The sequence below is a fragment of the Opisthorchis viverrini genome, assembly GCF_000715545.1.
Source record: "Opisthorchis viverrini unplaced genomic scaffold opera_v5_682, whole genome shotgun sequence".
NCBI lineage: Eukaryota > Metazoa > Platyhelminthes > Trematoda > Opisthorchiida > Opisthorchiidae > Opisthorchis > Opisthorchis viverrini.
Genome location: NW_008752349.1, coordinates 14587 through 31302, shown reverse-complemented (window position 1 = coordinate 31302; position 16716 = coordinate 14587). Strand labels below are relative to the sequence as shown.

Genomic DNA, 16716 nt, shown 5'->3' with positions numbered 1-16716 from the left:
TATATTGGTAGATTATACAGTTGTTCTAGTGTTATGTATCTCAAATTTCATTCTCCTACGGCTACTCCGGATATGGACGGACTTGCTTATACTTAAACTGGGGCAATAAGTCTATGGACATGCAAGTACAAGAATACTTTAAATACACGGGGTCGTCATTTTCCTGATTCTAGGCACTACCAGTTTGACCTATATTTAAATAATCACTCCGTAAGTGTTGCGCCGCTAACCTTCTCGCCGTAGAGCACGATAGCGTACTGAATCAGTTTGTTCAATTCTAGCTTCCCGCTCCTCTTTCGGCCCCAGTTAAAACGAATTGCACGGATTGGGGTCATTTACCACCACCGTCATCACCACAACCGACTCGGGCCACCATTTGGCTGGTTAGCTTGCACATTCGGCATACCGACAGTGAAGAGTGAACCCGAGCGAAGCGGCTTGCTGACTCGCTGCCCTACCGGTCAAACCCAATCCAAACTAGGATTTTCCTCAATCAGGTAAACAAAGCGTGAATGCGAGCACACGCCCTAATGAATGCACAAAACTGTTTCATCCCACACGGGTCTGTCCAGTATAATCGAAGATTTGGTAACAATTACGTTGCTACATTGAAATCATAGGCATTGAGCCTGGAGGGATTGGAAACAGCACAAACAAAACTTGCAGCCTATGCAACATCAACGGTTACGTATGCTCACTGTTTCGGTGGACGCTTCGAACGACTGCCCCAGTCTACCAGACTACAGGTATCTAAAACCGAAAAATTCGTGACCCCGAAATGTAATCTGATGTTCACAGCTGATAAGAATGGTTCGTTGAAATCCACACCTCTTAATTCTGCCTAATGAGTCTTTCCATGGAAATTTCCAGTCTTAATTCTGTTACGCAATAAGTTGTGAATAATTTTCTATAAATCTTAGTCAGTCTTCAGAGACCTAATTCACAATCAAGATCAGGTATCTCAAGTACTCGAAAAGTCACAAAGTTCACTTTGGAACTCTACTAATTTTCGCCAGGGGTCTCATAGAGTTGCACTGCTGTTTTTTCAAATTTCACCGCTAATAAGATTGTCTCTTACAGGTCAGATTTCAACTAAATCGGATGAGTGAGTGGGTTGCTACTGCACATCGAAGTTATTCACCTCCAAATCGTACCTTTCACAACCATAGACTGTAATCGTTTTCGTCCGTCTATGAGGCAGTGACAACATCATATGATTCCGCCACGAACACACGCGTTCGCACCTATGACAGATGACGATGATTTCACTGTGAACACAACAGCATCACCTGAGGCCTAATAAAAGTTCGGAATTGTTCGCTACGTTTGTCGCACAAAGAAGTCAGTGGGTAGGTATTTGACTGCGTCTTTCGTCCAAAGACGGTAAGAAGACTGACGTGTTGTCGTGCCATAAAAGCTGTCTGGTGTGGTAGGAATACTTACATTTCAGACCTACTGGTTTTGTTGTTCAGCGTGCAAAACAAACGACCACCCTGAGGAAACATCATCATTAAGCGAGCGCCAGAGGGAAGATCGTTCACATCCGATGCTCGTCGCCATTAGTAGATAAATGGAATCTGGGCCTTGACTTCTATGCGATAAAGTTTCCCGCATCTATGCTATTTCCATCGTGATCAAGTAGTTTTTGAACAATCCTTTGTATAGCTAGTATGAAGGGAGTTAACTAGAGCACTTCTTTGAGGGTAATTCTGTCGATTGGAAAGATGCCGATTTGAACAGAGAGTAAACAAAGCTTAGGAGATCTCATCCTTTCATGTTGAGCCCGTGTTCAGAAAAGTGTGATCGACCGAATGAAAGTTTTTTAACAGCGAAACGATCACCTCGGGTGATGATCATCTACCAAACTTAATCCGACCAACGTAGGATCGAGTTTCCCGTAAATATTTGAAGTAACCTCAGTATCACTAGCAACAAGAAACTCTAATCTGAACAAGGATTTCTGTGATTCAACGCCATTTAGTGTTTTCAAGAACTTAGTAAATTTCATTCATCTCAGAACTTTATCCTGAAAATTTAAGCCACATCATGCAGAATAATTTCTAACCTTGTTCGTATGGTGTCAAGCAGTCAAAACATATACTTTAGTTCCTTGCTGTTTTCTAGTGAGTTGCAGTGTCTTTTTTATGAGTCAACAGAATCAATTGAATACGTAGTCTATGTTTAAATAACAGAGGCTGAATGGACGGCAAAAGTTTGATCAAAAACAAACCATTTTGTTAGCGGTATGCTAGTTACAGTCAGGTTACCATCAAAATTAGGAACAATGTGGATTTGTCAATTAGCAAACAGAAGAATTTATTGTGAACCCCGGTTCCTATTCTCCCTATTCCTGCACTGTCATTGGTCCCAAAAGCATTTTGCATGTAGTTAAGGTTAACTTTTTGTACGAACAGGCCGTGTTCTTATACTACTGACGTGACAGCTGAGCCAAATTTATTGTTGTGTGGGATCTTTAGGTCTTGTGATTTGCTCGCAAGCCGAATTGCTAGGATCACAATGACACACAAACCAACTAATTTAAGCGTACAGTGTACTGAAATAAAAAATGTCCGAAATAAACCGTGTTCATATTTTGTAATGCACTACTCATACGGTTGCTGAAAACTCCTCCTCGAGGAGCTTGTAAATATTTCTGCTACTTCGGTATACTTTGTCCAGAAACTTGGCAGTTAACAATGAAATGAATGCTCGGACCATCGAGTCAAACGCGACATTCGGCCGCCTATACAGACTCGTCTGGAGCAACGGTAGCCTTCGCATCGACCTGTTCGCAGCTGTTTTGTTCTCTTCATCGCTGTACGGCATCAACGGACGGATGCACGAATGAAAACATGTTAGAATTCTTGACGGGATTTACTTTTGCTTCCTATTCAAGATCCATCGAAATTCTGAAAACCGAAGTTCGCACGATGATCCAAAAGGCGTTTCAATGTAGTATCAGGCACGCTGGACAGATTAGATAAATCGACTGGTCTATAATTTCAGCCCGATAAATACACTTACGAAATGGAGCTCAGACTTGGGGGCTGTCGAGGTTCTTCCTCAGATGGACTTTGACAGCCTCCATGTTGGTCTGGTATCTTGAACGAATCTGAGACGTGGCTATCTGTGCAGGCTTTGTGAGCCTTTAGGCACAACACATCTCAATAAATGAAAGCAAGTGGGTTGTTCAAACGGTCAAATACAACTACATTCCCACGGACCTGTGGACCGGACGCGAATTCCTGAGTAAAATAGGACTTGCCGGTTACAAGCACACTCAAGTAAGGAAGAGCAAAGGTGTCGGTGAATTTCCTTAGGTAGGCTGGCTTAAATTTCTAATCAACACCTTATTGCGATATCACGACTGCTGGTTTACCACCTGCTCGTTGACGGGAATGGACATCCCCTAGAAGGTAGTAGTAGGCAGTTTGTGTAGAGGCAATACGGTGTTCCTCTGCAACTTGAGAAACTGAATGTTTTGGTTTTTAGAACGTAATTCCAATGAAAGAACAAAAGGACAAAGAAGAAAGCTCCTTTCTGCAAAATCTGAGTAGTACACATGTTGGAATATTGGTGGCTGATCAGCTGGCTGTTAGGCTGTTCGCCGGGTGTGGCAGTTGATTTGCAGACATTTCGTCACCGTTCTAGGAGATATTGTCGATTCGATAGCATGATTTTTCCTTTAAGAGAACTCTCTGTTGAATAGATAAACCAAGCAAAGACACTGTTTCGAAGTGTACAATTTGGTTTTCTGGTTTCCCGAAATAGAAGCATGATGAGGGCACTACTACTAATCATCTGCTCATGTTATGCAGTAGGAAGTCGCGAAAAAACTGATAATATGAATATCTCTTTTATTGCACAATGTATAAAGACGACTTTTTGACAGAAACAAACAAACAACTTAAATCTGCACAACCCACGCCTACATCAGCAACATTGCGTTCCTGGTTATCAGCCAACTTGTTTTGTCATACAGTTATAAAGCCAGAATGTCAGTTCGCATACAGAGTAAAATTATCTATTAACCCACCTCCTGCTTTTCAGTGAAATACGCTGAGTTCACTATCCAACAAACGCGTAAGAAGTTGTGTGAGAATCATTTTCTTAAGCGACTAAACGTGCTACACAAAGGCTGCCTCATGTTTCAGTTCGTATGATGTTCGAGGTATCGCGATACATCATACAGAAAGACGAGAGATTCAGCTGCGTCCCAGGTGAGTCTCCCATAAGAAGCCAATTGATATTCAAGTGAGTGTATTTGTCGAAATCTATCCATTTTGGGTTCGAGTAGAACATAAAGTTGACAGTCCCAAAAGGGGTAAATCTGGTCGTGGGCTGTCGTAGTGTTTTCAGCAGCCTTGTGAGCAGTGTCTACACAAAGTTATATGAGAACATCAATGCACGAAAACATCACTCAACCCACAATCGGAACAAATATAATTCCAGGAGCAACAAGGCCTGTTGTGCTCCTGTTTTGTATGGCCCATCGATTGGTTCGCATCATGAAAAGCAAACCATATGTTCATTTGTTTCTTTCTCAGCACGCTGTTCACAGGACACTATCATGGAATTAGGGTAACAAGTGGGACAAATAACCAGGACATGGCTGTACAACTACGCCGGTCGGCTTGCATTATTTCATTGCGGCTGAGCAGTGCTCAATCGTCGGCGGCTACCCCAGGCAGAACAAAACAAATAAACAAACAAGCTAATAATGTTCAATGGCTTAATGGGTGACATGTACAGCGAGGCAAAACCGAATGACAACTGCGGGATCGATGCCTAGGTGATCTGTAGTCACAACAACAATGAATGTGCATAGTCTATATCGGTGGAATCGTACACCAGTGCTGAACAGAGAGGAGAGATTCCGCAGGCGTGTTGGAACTCATTGGGATTCATTATTTTAGGACTCCTCAGTCGAGCTGTCCATGTAGCGCGAATCTGAATCTGTTTACGCTGGCGTCAGTCTTGTTATCAGTGGCGCTGTTAATCAGATGCGTACTCTAATTTGTCGTTATCAAAACAGTCCTGCCAACTTCCATTCCAATATTGGAACAGTCGCATGACAGCATCAACTTCCAGAATGATTGTCACATTAATTGCTTGATCCTATGATAACCGATGATCACACGATCAGTCAAATGAACATATGCACTTGTGACATATTTCAATGAATAGATAACCATTGTACTGTGTAGTTCTAACCAATTTCGCAGGATAAGCCGAATTTTGATACAAAGGAAGCATTTCGTCCATCTTCAGGACAGGCATTTTTTTATTTCCTAATTCTACCAGGCACGGAACATTTTCAGTGGTTCAAAATGACAATGCGCTTCCTTTCCAGATATAATTCTAGGTGATGGCGTCAAAAGTTTCAAAGGTCAATTATGGCACAAAATTTAGTGCATCCGCACCGCGCTACTTTATGCAATGACTGTCTGTAATCATCCACATTCGAGTACAACTATCCTATACTCACGGTTGATCAATAGTCTCTTCACATTTTACGAAAAATTCGGCGCAAAACAGGTGTCTTGTTGTCGGACTGGAACGTTTATGAGTTCGGAAGTTAGTGAACCGAAAACCGATACGGGGAGCTGGGTTAACGAAGGTACGATTCCTGTACACACACGAGTCACAGTAAGATCATAGGCGGGAGTTCCGGGCCGAAATCGGTTCGAAGAGTGTATGAAAGATTGAGCGCCATGTGGTGTATAAGATATCAAGCAGGGATACCAACAGTGACGCATCACAGCCTGCGCAACAACAAGTGGGAGCCCACCCCAATCAGAGTACATGCATAGTCACACGCATACACCCACGCAAGCTAGCCCAATCTGACTGCTAACTGATTACAGGAATGCAACAACCAGGACCCGAATGTCGCCGCGTTTGACTCGCATTCGATTAATTGTAGATATCCTTGAGAAAGTTTGCCCACGGCAATCGAAAAGTCGGATTACAACAACCTATTCCACTACACTGTGTTTTGACTTTATAGTAAAAAATCCATATCATAGACAGTTTGAAACCCCATCATGCATACTAAATCTGAGCAGCAATCAATTGATGTTGCCGTTTGACACCGGCTACTTCAGGATTGACTACCTCTCAAATGGGACTGACTTCTACGCTCTAGTCTTCACTTGCTTCAGAGAGGTCTTCTGAAAAGTGGATATGACTATAGTACAGGTGCTAGGTCGCACATTCGGCTACACTACTGATATAATATTTATCAGACCGGGCTTAAATAATCAAGTACTTCACCGTAAAATAAGTAAGCATGATGCCCATATTGAGGACAACTTGCGGAAAACCCTAGATTCGGTTTCACTGGAAGTCAAGTTACAATTAACTGCCGACTACATGGATGTACGCGCTAGGAGGATTGGCGTAAACAACAGAATAAAATATCTTATTACAAATTAATGGAAACACCGTGTAAAAAAGGAAACAGCCGTGAAATGGTCAGCTGTTTTCTTTTTTCGACCGAGCTCTTATAGTCGCAGTTAAAGTGGTAGAAAAGCGTGAGTTTACAATATTTATCTCCTCTTAGCAGACGCCTCACCGGTAAAAGCAAAATGTTTGAAGTATATTACTCAACAATTATTTAAACAGCACCTCTAGATCATCTGTTTAGCTGGCTGTATTGATTCAGAAGCTCTTGGTGGGCAACAACATTGTCATACGCCAAGCGTATAGATTTGACTATCACTTGGAGCGTTCTCGCCTGACCGATGAATCCTGCCCCCCCCCAACCCCAACACACAACATGCATGCGAACTCTGGTGGAGTCGACAGTGTGTGGATCTGAGCGTCCGAGCTAAAAGCTGGGGTAACGTGAAACACGTTGACTAGTTGGTCAGTCATATTCGGCTCAAAATATGCGGACTGCAGTACAATGCCTCTCCTCATTGCAGCATGGACTGACTTCATATGCACGGTGAGACTTTAGTCGAAACTCTGACACCCACCTAGGCAATTGCGATCGTTTGTTCGGCTGGTCTGACAAACCTATCTTATCGTCAAGGCAGCGCGCATATGAAGATTAGACAAAAGGAGATCAAAAGCAGCTGTTGGCATCGCTACCTACTAAATTCTGAAAGAACTCAGTTGATAGCAATCGATCAGGCAGACTCAGCAAACACAAATAGCTCGTTTAGGTTATGTAATCAGGCAGAAATCATAAACAGCTTGAAATAGCCGCGATCAAATATTAAACAGCCACATCGCCTGCGCTAAACTGATGCAATAAAACCCCATTTACGCAGATACTCGCAGGATGGCGAATGGAATGCTTTCTATCTATCTATCTAATCGTTAGCTAGTCGCATTGCACGAATAGTACGTCAGTGGTGTGCTGTTTATACAGACCTCCTGAAAAGTCACTCATTACTTCAGTAAGTATTACTGCATGGTCTTTTGCCATGTTTAAAAAAACAGCTTGACGTGTCCCATGGAGTGATTTCCTATAACAGGCCATGATTACGCAAGAAGTGTATTTCGGTTACATATGTCCACTGTGCCTTTTGCAACTGACGTTTAGCATTTGGCAGAAAACTCCCTAGTATCAGCAGGAAACTAACTNTGGTTATCGACATTTCAATAAGGCTGAACTGTTTTGTTTTCTTGCCTTAGAAACACGTGGCACCGTAGTACCATTGGAAAACCGGAAACCCAAGTTGTTCCACGGAATCTCCACACGCCTCATTTTGAAGTGCAGTAGAAGGTTGCAGCCCGTATGAGTTTTCTAGTATACAGGATGTATGGTATTGTGAAATACCAGAAAGGGACCGTGGAAATTTCGCATTGCTGTTACTAGGAAATCGGTACTGACGACTGATGGACGACGGCGGATAAACCCGAAGTATAAAATCGATCACGTACTTGTGAATCTTCGGTTGCTCCATCATTTAAATTACATCATCGCGTACAAACTGTGTTCGTTGACCTGCCTCTTATCCCGGATTATTTGTATTAACCTTTGGAAAACTGTGCTCGGCCGGACTACGCGGTCCGCCCCCCTATGTTTCAAGAATTCACATAGGACTCATGGACAATTAACAGTTCTTTCTCTCTTGGTCCGATGCATAAGATCTCCCTCATATAGGTCGTCATATACTTATTGAGATGCAATCTGAAAACTTGTAGGACAAGTTGTCTGAATTGCAACCAACTTGCATCGATTAACTTTGGCTCGTTCGAGAAGGAAAGTACTGATAGTTCCCACACGTTTGCTGCTATCCCGTCCATGCATAAATGTGCGATCATCAGATAAAATTTTCTCGTGAAGGAATGTACTACTTATAAAGTCGCTGAAAATTCTTCGGCACCCCACGATTCGTTTCGCCTTTCTTGGGATTCATCAGGTAGGCACAGTTCTCAAGTTTCTGATGGACTCCAAGAAGGACGAAACCGGTTGTGACCTTTCAACTCCGTGGGTAAGTTTCATCAAGAAAATATCAGGCGATATCTCGAACAGCGTAGCAAATGAAGCAACCTTTGTGAAGCACATTCGATTGAGGGAAAATATCACATCAGCTGGATTCAGTCGACTCTCCTGTCGAAAACAAATTAACACCCTTCGCTAACAGCACAGTGTTGAATTACGAATGCTCAAATCCGAAGACTTTCTCATTCTGAAGTCCGACAAGGGTCCAAGTGTTGTGGACACGGAACGATTGATTGACATTAATGAGGTGATCTTCGTTCCAATTGACGATCAACTTTCAACCACTAGGTAAGTAAATGGTATGACAAAAGTACTGGTTTGTTTTCACCTTGACCTGCTTCTGAAACGCGGATGGATGGACAAAAGGACCCACAGACGAAAGAGGAAAATTGTTGCTCAATATTAGAGTATTATGGATTATCGAAAACACAAACCTCGAGTAACACTCCGAACAACCTTAGCCATGTTCGAACTTCCACAACACAAATTGGTTTGGTGTTTGGTTCATTTGTTCAGTTGTAGCATATTTTCGGCGCCTGGTTACCATGGTATCAGAAGGAAGCACAAGGGCTGAGATAATGCCAAGTTGTCCAATCCTAGACAGGATTAGTCAGAATGCAGGGACTGGATTGCTTAGCAATCTAAAGCTAATTATTCAGAAAATTGAGACATGAAGATTGGCTGGAAACAGTGGAAAATGAGAAATATTACGGGCAAACGGAAGTGAAGAATAGACAGACATCGCTGCTTACCGATGATGCCATCGATTCTTCGTGAATTAGTTATTAAGAACATTCAGCTTGGCATCCCAGTGAAGATTCTCAAGAACCTGCTTCTACTATGCACTAAGAACGTTAGAGTCCAGTCTCAGAATTCACTTTATAGAATAGTATAGAACAGCCATGGGTGGTAACCGGACCCATTTCTAGCGAGGGCTTTTATGGCTATGGCAGACAGCTAGTATATTACGAGCGCAATGTAAGGGATGCGATGATTTCCAGTGGCACTAGCCATGAAGTTTGTCCAGTCTAAACAGCATTCACCTGAATCTCACAGTAAACTTGGAAGGAACTGATTAACATACTCATCACAAGTAGTTTGAAGAACCTGGTTAACGTAATGTTTACGTAGAAAATCAACGGGGTGGATGCAATTCTCAAGCCCGAAAAACGCAATCTTGTCAAAACTGTGTCCCGTGAGAACGTCTCTTATGCTGAAGTTGAACTACAGTTGATCACGGATATCCTGGAAAAGTTCATTAAATGATGCGGTGAAATGACACTAAAGCCGCCTACCTGTGTCAGTATGTCCAAAAAGATTGTATTGGAGGAATTCCATTTCCAAGTCAACTGCTCGAACAACCGAACGTCTATTCGGCACCAAAAGCAAATACGGGTCCAAAACCCAGTTCACGAATAACTACGGAGAAAACTATACAGAACCAAAGGGTGCTCCGCTTGGGTCCAGAAACTGATGACAGATCAAAGCTTGAGACCATTCCCACTGCAAACATCTCTCGGCCAGTCACCGAATTGATTTGACCTCAGCATCTACAATTCTGTTCACGTGTCCTCAACTTTGTTGAGGTCACTGCAATCAATCGATTCAACCCTTCACTGTATTCAGAAGTAACTTGACTTGATTCTAGGGTAACTTGGCCCTAAGGAATATATCGTTTCTTTTTAGTTTTTGAAATATTGGTAGCTTGGGTGAGCTTGTCCTTTGTTGATCAGGTGGCTGTTGATCTGCTCGCCGAGCTTGGTAATTGGCTTGCAAACGTTTCGTCACCATACGAGGAGACATCATCACCCCCTAGCTGCACACCAGCGATGTCTCCTCGTATGGTGACGAAACGTTTGCAAGCCAATCGCCAACCTCGGCGAACAGTCAGCAGCCACCTAATCAACAACGGATCGTTTCTTTTTATTAACCGACCAGTCTGTAGCCACATGATTTATTTTCTTCCGTAAAGAGCAAAGATATTTAGCTTCCTTGTTAATGGAATTTGGTAAGACGGATAAACGTAGTCCTTCGATTAGCAGACAAAAGCAACACCACATTTACTTGCAGGAAGCTGAGTAAGTGAATCATGGGACACAAAACTATTACAAATAAAGCAGGATACGTGCTCAGTTCGTAACAGATTTTTTTACGCGAAAATCATTCTCCAGAGGATCACTTCCCGCTTTTCCCAGAGGTCGCCTTCATAACAGAAGACGATCGTTCCACCGTNTATATTGGATTGGAGCAATTCAGAGACTGAGCAAACACGGTAGTTGAGCACTATATTTACACACGCGAATCGCCTAGTACCAGAAAGTTGGAAATGGCTTCTTTGTTGTATCTAATCCAAACTGAACAGATAAATCTTCCTCAAAGGAGATTTTGGAAGAGTCGTTTGCCGGGTTAAACGTCACACGAGTGACGACAGAGGCTGGAGTATCCTTTGGCCCACGGATAGCAGCCTTTGGGTCAGTCAAATCATCGAGGATCCGCGCAGACATTGGCAAAGGGATGATTCGACCAGTTTTCAAAGAGACCCGAACGCGATTCCCTTTATCATCATAGCGCCAAGAAGGCTGACAAGGTTTACCGTCTACTGGATCGACCAGAGCAATCTACGAAGAAAATAGGCAAAAATTCAATGGGGCGATCACAGATTTTCACGTGAATAATTTGGTCAAGAACAGTATACAGTCAAAACCAATCTAGTCAAGATGTGTGTTCAGAGAAGGAAAAGAAAACTCACTTCTGTATCCAGACACAGCGGTAATTCTTCACGTCGAATGTCATCGGCTGTAACCGCGGAAAGTCGATAATTAAGGCCATCGACAATGACCATACGGCGCATTTTGAGAACAGACGAAACGAGGCCAACCTGAGATCAGAGAAAAAATTACACTAGAATGACGAGCAACAGGTACTTCATAGAATGACCAAGGTTCCGAGTTAACAAGTTGTTCAACAGCTTCGGAACACAGTAAACTTCCAGCTGAATTGAAGATTGCTCAGTGGTTAGAGCGCGAATTTACTGCCAGGACTGTCCGTGGTTCGAATCCGACCTCTGCCTCTCGACTTTCCCTGTCTAGGTACAAACAAACTGGCAATATCCCATCCCCCGTGCTCTCTTCAAGTGGCAAGGCAACTAGGCACCGAGATGGAATCATTTTTATCTTTGGACTGGACAAATTCAAATGATAAACTTTTGAATATTGGACGAATTCGGAAGAACAATGCCAGGAATATGGTGTTCGGGCAACTTTTTCTGAAACGGAAAAGGAGTCTCCACCATTTTCATCCGGAAATTAAATAGACTTAGAGGTGTTTGGTCAAAACCATGCACTTGATTCCGCTGAATATTCGACAAGTCAAGGCAGGATATAGGAACCGACACATCATGCCTTGGTTGCACGGTACTCTGGACCAGCTACGTGCTGTCGCGTCGAGGAAATCCTAAACGTTCTAATTTGTAGTGATCACTACGCAATTATAATTATTACGTAGTATATAAACAGATTTAGCAATGCAATTTCATACACGTTAGCTGTGTTATCGTGCACGATGTAGTTACAAACTATTTATATCGGGCTTTTTTGTATGTAGTTGCGCATTAGTGCCCGCATGCCGTGTGAACAAGACAAGTATCCTTTGGAAAGCGGTCGGCAATATGTCGCCATCATTAGATCCATATGAGAACTATTCCTTATAATCTGTGATCGAAACACACGGTCCATTTATTCACTGGCGAACAAACCACCAGACAGTGCTCCTCGCTACCGAATGGTATCGATGATGATCATCATAACGATGATGTTGATGCTGTGATCAGTTGAAACCGCAACAATGCGACGGACGTGTGGAAGTGATATTCCACCAGACCGCTGCACGAATGACACGACAGCTGACATGGATTTTTCTGCAAACGATCTACAACAAACACTGTTGTGAGACCAGGAAATTAACGATGCACTGACGTGCGTACTGGAATCGTCGACATGATAGCCTTCGGAAATAGCGATCAAAACTTCGACACCACCCGCAGACTGAATCATCGATCGAAGCGGAATTTGGATGCGACGCACGAAAAAAATAAAGAGAAGTCGCGAAATTTCAGGGGATTATGATGATAACGAACCGAGCTATTCGCATTAAAACGAGGATAAAAATTCCGTCTTGGGATCTTGTTGTCCTGTTGTTAATTTGTGCGTAGAAATTGAGGTGGGAATACCTTTCACGCTCATTCAGGACAACGGTTCATCTGGACGAACAAAACTCACGAAAGGAAACCACAACAGGAATGACGATATGGCCGTATTTCGATTCCCAGTGAACATATATTTTCAGGCATTAAATTGTAATCAAAAAGGTAAGCAGATTTCAAGACTCGTCTATTTGTTAGACGTCACACGTCAAATTTTCCAGCAACATCTGGTATCTCATCAATCTATGGGCTAGAGGAAAACTAGCAATGAGATAGAGGCTGTTTGCAATGCATTGACTACTTGTATGGCGGTGCGTAAAAGGCGGCAAAACTGCGCAAAAAATGATGCATTGATACGTTATGACAACAGTTAGCAATTAGTATGCCAGTGAATTCCCGCACCATTCCGCCGCTGTGGTGGTGACCTATGTGCAACAAACGAATCAGGTTCAATGAACAAAGCAGGTCGGACGAAAAAACAGCGACCTACCTTTCCCTTATCTGGTCCAACAAGAATTTTGACTCGATCACCTTTGAAGATCAGCTGTTCCTCTGGTAACATCGGTTTTAGTGTTTTGCGTACTTTTTTTCCGTCTGGCAAGACCACGCACCAGTCAGTATCTGGGTAGGGGAACTCTGATATACGGTTGGCTATGTTCCATGGAGGAGCTTCCGAAAAGCGCCAAATAGGGAGGTACGCATCTTCACGATACTAAAATATGGGGGATGAAGGATACATATACCCACTGGATGCTTGTCTCCAGTTGGTGTTATAAGGTGTTTGCATAATCAAGTCTCAGGCTAGAGCGAATATAGTGCATTCAATTTCACCCTCTTCCGTAATTCAATTTTCCGGATTAGCCAGCTTACCACTGTCATTATTTTAAAAATCTTGGGTTTTGCGCTAGAATAAATCTGATGGGACGCCAAGAACATGGTAGTTTTTGAAAAATCCGAGATGAGCTAATTTAAATTCAGGTTTCCTGTTTCTTGGGCTTTGATGGGCACAGAATACCCCTCAACAATCCGAACAATTCAGAGTAAACTGATGCATTCGCATCATTCATCAAATAGTTCACTAGGATTCATTTCGACCAGAAGGTTCCTGCGGAATATGCTTCGAAGCAACACTGGCCAACACGCATTGGACCTGCGTACCTTGATTATCTTACTTCCATCGTTACTTAGCCTTCTGGTCGTGAGTGCGCGATTATTACCAATTAGCAAACATGCCTACGGAAAAGCCAAGCCTTCGATGTCAATTCACTGCATTTTTTCAAAATTTCCAAGCTCAGGTTGTTCAGTAATATGAGGTACTGTAAATTATTGTCTCTGTATCTGACACGAGACGCCCACTGGACTAAGTCCTAGGAAAAGCCAGTCATCCTATATTATTAGGCTATCATTTTCTATCGAGCTATTCGAACGTGGTACCACCTCCATAATCATGACGATATTATCAAAAAACCCTTCAGGACCAACCTTTGTGGGACTACTCATCACTCCACTTACTTGGAACCTTCAGGTCCAAGAAATGGACTGTTATCTTCCAATGTAGTTCTCCGAGGACAAAAATATTAACTTTGCTTCTAACCATCAATACGCCTATCACCATTACTAAAATTCCAATTCGGTTTAGTGAATGAGGTAATTCTGGATTTCTTCGAATATGTTTCATAGGCAAAAAGGTTGGGTGAATCGACCAAACGTAGCAAAAAGACACGAAACAATCTAGATTGATTACCTCATTTGGCTTCTTATCAGGCCTTTCAAAGGGTTGCTCTGTTTGTAATTTCCACCCGAGAAGTTCCTTGCGATATACTGCGCGGAACCTTAGAAGCCGGGCAACGTATCGAGGCCAGTAGGAGAACCGAAGGGCCGGGTCCTTAAATTGAGATTGGGGGATAGGTGTTCTGTGCGTTTAAAAATACCAAACTACTGACAAGTAGCACAAATTATACTTTCTAGCAAAACATAAAGTGGCTAAGTTCCCGATCGAAACTTCTAGCAGTAAAGTTCCTAATCGCTCGGAAATCCTCAAGATCTTTCAATAGGTGGAACGATAGGACAGGCACATAGGACCATGTGTCCAAGTCCTAAGGCAGGAAATTCTCCTCGCTCGGAGCAGACATTACCCATCTCTGCCGATAAATGTCATTAGTTTTCAGTCATCGCGAGGTGATCTGGATAGCGAAATCGTAGTGCAAAAATGCAAACTGGGATGAAGCCCATGCCTCCAACTGCGCATCAATGGTTTTGTGGCTGATTTCGCACTTCAGGCTCCACATAATACATGCTATGGAGAATAACACGTGGACGAAACCTGTCAAGTGAAACCTAATTCGCGGAGGAAAGACTGCCCAGGATAAACACAATGATCAGCCTGCTTCCGATACTAAGGCAATGTCAGTAGCTAACGTTCTATTGGTAGCTACAAGCACTAAAACGCTGTTTGTCCAGACCATGGGATATTGTCAGTAAACTGGATATTCTGCAGTGATTCCAATGGTCTGAGGTACCCAGAGATAAGACGGCGTGTTGCATTAACTGACCAACGTGTTCCTGCGGGCTGACCAGTCCACCAAGAAAAATTCATTGTTTAATTTCCGTCCTCCATTCCTTTTGGTCGCATCGTTTGATCTATTCTGCACATTTTGTTTGATATTACAAGCATCAGTTCACACACAAGGAGTGGGTCTACAAACATAAGTCTGGATGATTTCGACAGGTACAACAGCGAAGCATAATGTCACTATCAAGGAAGAAATATGCAGGGCACATTTGGTCTCGGTGGTTTCAGCTTAGGTAATTTGCACCTATTCTACGAAAACGCTTTCCTCTTAAGAACACTTATCTCAGATCGTGCAAAATTTAGTGCATCCCTGAAAAGATCCCCTTGGAGGAATATTTCGTTTGAACAATTTGCCTCGGCTGCAACCATCGTGATTTGGCCAATCATGAGATAGAGTTCGTGCTACCGAGAACACCATGAATTGCTATAGGATGGTGGTCTTGAGGCTTTTCAGCCCAGTTGCAAGCCGAACGGCTGGGAGGAGCACACCTCAAAAATGCTACCATTCGAGTGACGTTGAGTCTTTCAGCCTTCCCTTTTGGTGGCTCTACATCCAGCTATCCAGTAACCTCACTCAAAACCAATAGCCGACCCACAATGTCATCACTGGACATTTGTGGCTTCCCGTAGAGGCTCACTCTGGTGGTACAGCCACTCCCCATTTACTATAAAGGGTTTATTTGCTACCAACCCACAGGGACCGTTCCGCTACACACGACATAAAGATACAGTACCAGTCCACGTATCAAGATGATCGGGATCAATCGATTCGGCCACCCATCTTGGGTAAGCAAGCTGCATAATAAGGCCTACCTGGAAAACTGATAGTGAACACCGGGGAGATATAGTTGCGCACATAAAAACTCATGATAGTGAAGGGGAATATATCGGTAATGAACTGGCTCAAATAATCTAGATTTGATTGCACACACTCAGGAACGATGACCCAAGGATTCAACGAAGAAAACGATGAGGCATGTGATGTACTTCTAGAAATCGGTTCCCTAAATGGAAATCAGAACTTGTTAAAGTACAATCATGGCTAGCAAAATGCACTCATTTGCACACCAATTTCGTTTTGGCAGGATACTCACCTGGAAACCAGCTGAATCTCTCGTTTATGGTGTTTTTAAGCAACCGAATGTGCTGCGCCAGGCCGCCTCATGTTTCAGTTGGTACGATATTTGAGATATCACGATATCACGTGACACACTACTCCTGAGGTTGCTCAAAATTCTTCCGAGTGTCTCCTACCAAAATCAAATTGGTATGCAAATGAGTGTAGTTAGCTGATTTCGTGCATTTCGCGTTCAAGTAGAACCTAAGGTTGACGGAAACTCGGAGACTGCGCCCACCTAATGGGTTCCAAAAAGAACGAAACCGATCGTGGACCGTCGAATTTTTCAGCAACCTTACGAGTAGTTATTTTTATTTGAGTACGCAGCGATATTATTCAACTCTCTTCCGATGCTTCGTTGGATT

The 16716-nt window shown here is 43.0% G+C and overlaps 2 protein-coding genes across 2 annotated transcripts in view; both read right to left on the bottom strand.

The window, feature by feature from the left end:
* Positions 1–1117: 1117 nt before the first annotated feature.
* T265_11983 (hypothetical protein) lies at positions 1118–10412 on the bottom strand (the record flags this gene model as incomplete). The annotated part of the gene is made up of 2 exons (XM_009178847.1): positions 1118–1268; positions 10240–10412. 2 exons carry the CDS (start codon positions 10410–10412, stop codon positions 1118–1120), a joined length of 324 nt encoding a protein of 107 aa, XP_009177111.1.
* Positions 10413–10490: 78 nt separating this feature from the next.
* T265_15643 (hypothetical protein) overlaps positions 10491–16716 on the bottom strand; it is a gene marked incomplete at both ends in the record, with an annotated part of 15657 nt that continues 9431 nt past the window's right edge. The window contains 5 exons of the mRNA XM_009178846.1: positions 10491–11079; positions 11211–11339; positions 13153–13374; positions 14407–14547; positions 16489–16645. Of these exons, the coding sequence (XP_009177110.1) occupies positions 10768–11079; positions 11211–11339; positions 13153–13374; positions 14407–14547; positions 16489–16645 (961 nt within the window). The remainder of the gene's footprint in view (positions 11080–11210; positions 11340–13152; positions 13375–14406; positions 14548–16488; positions 16646–16716) is intronic.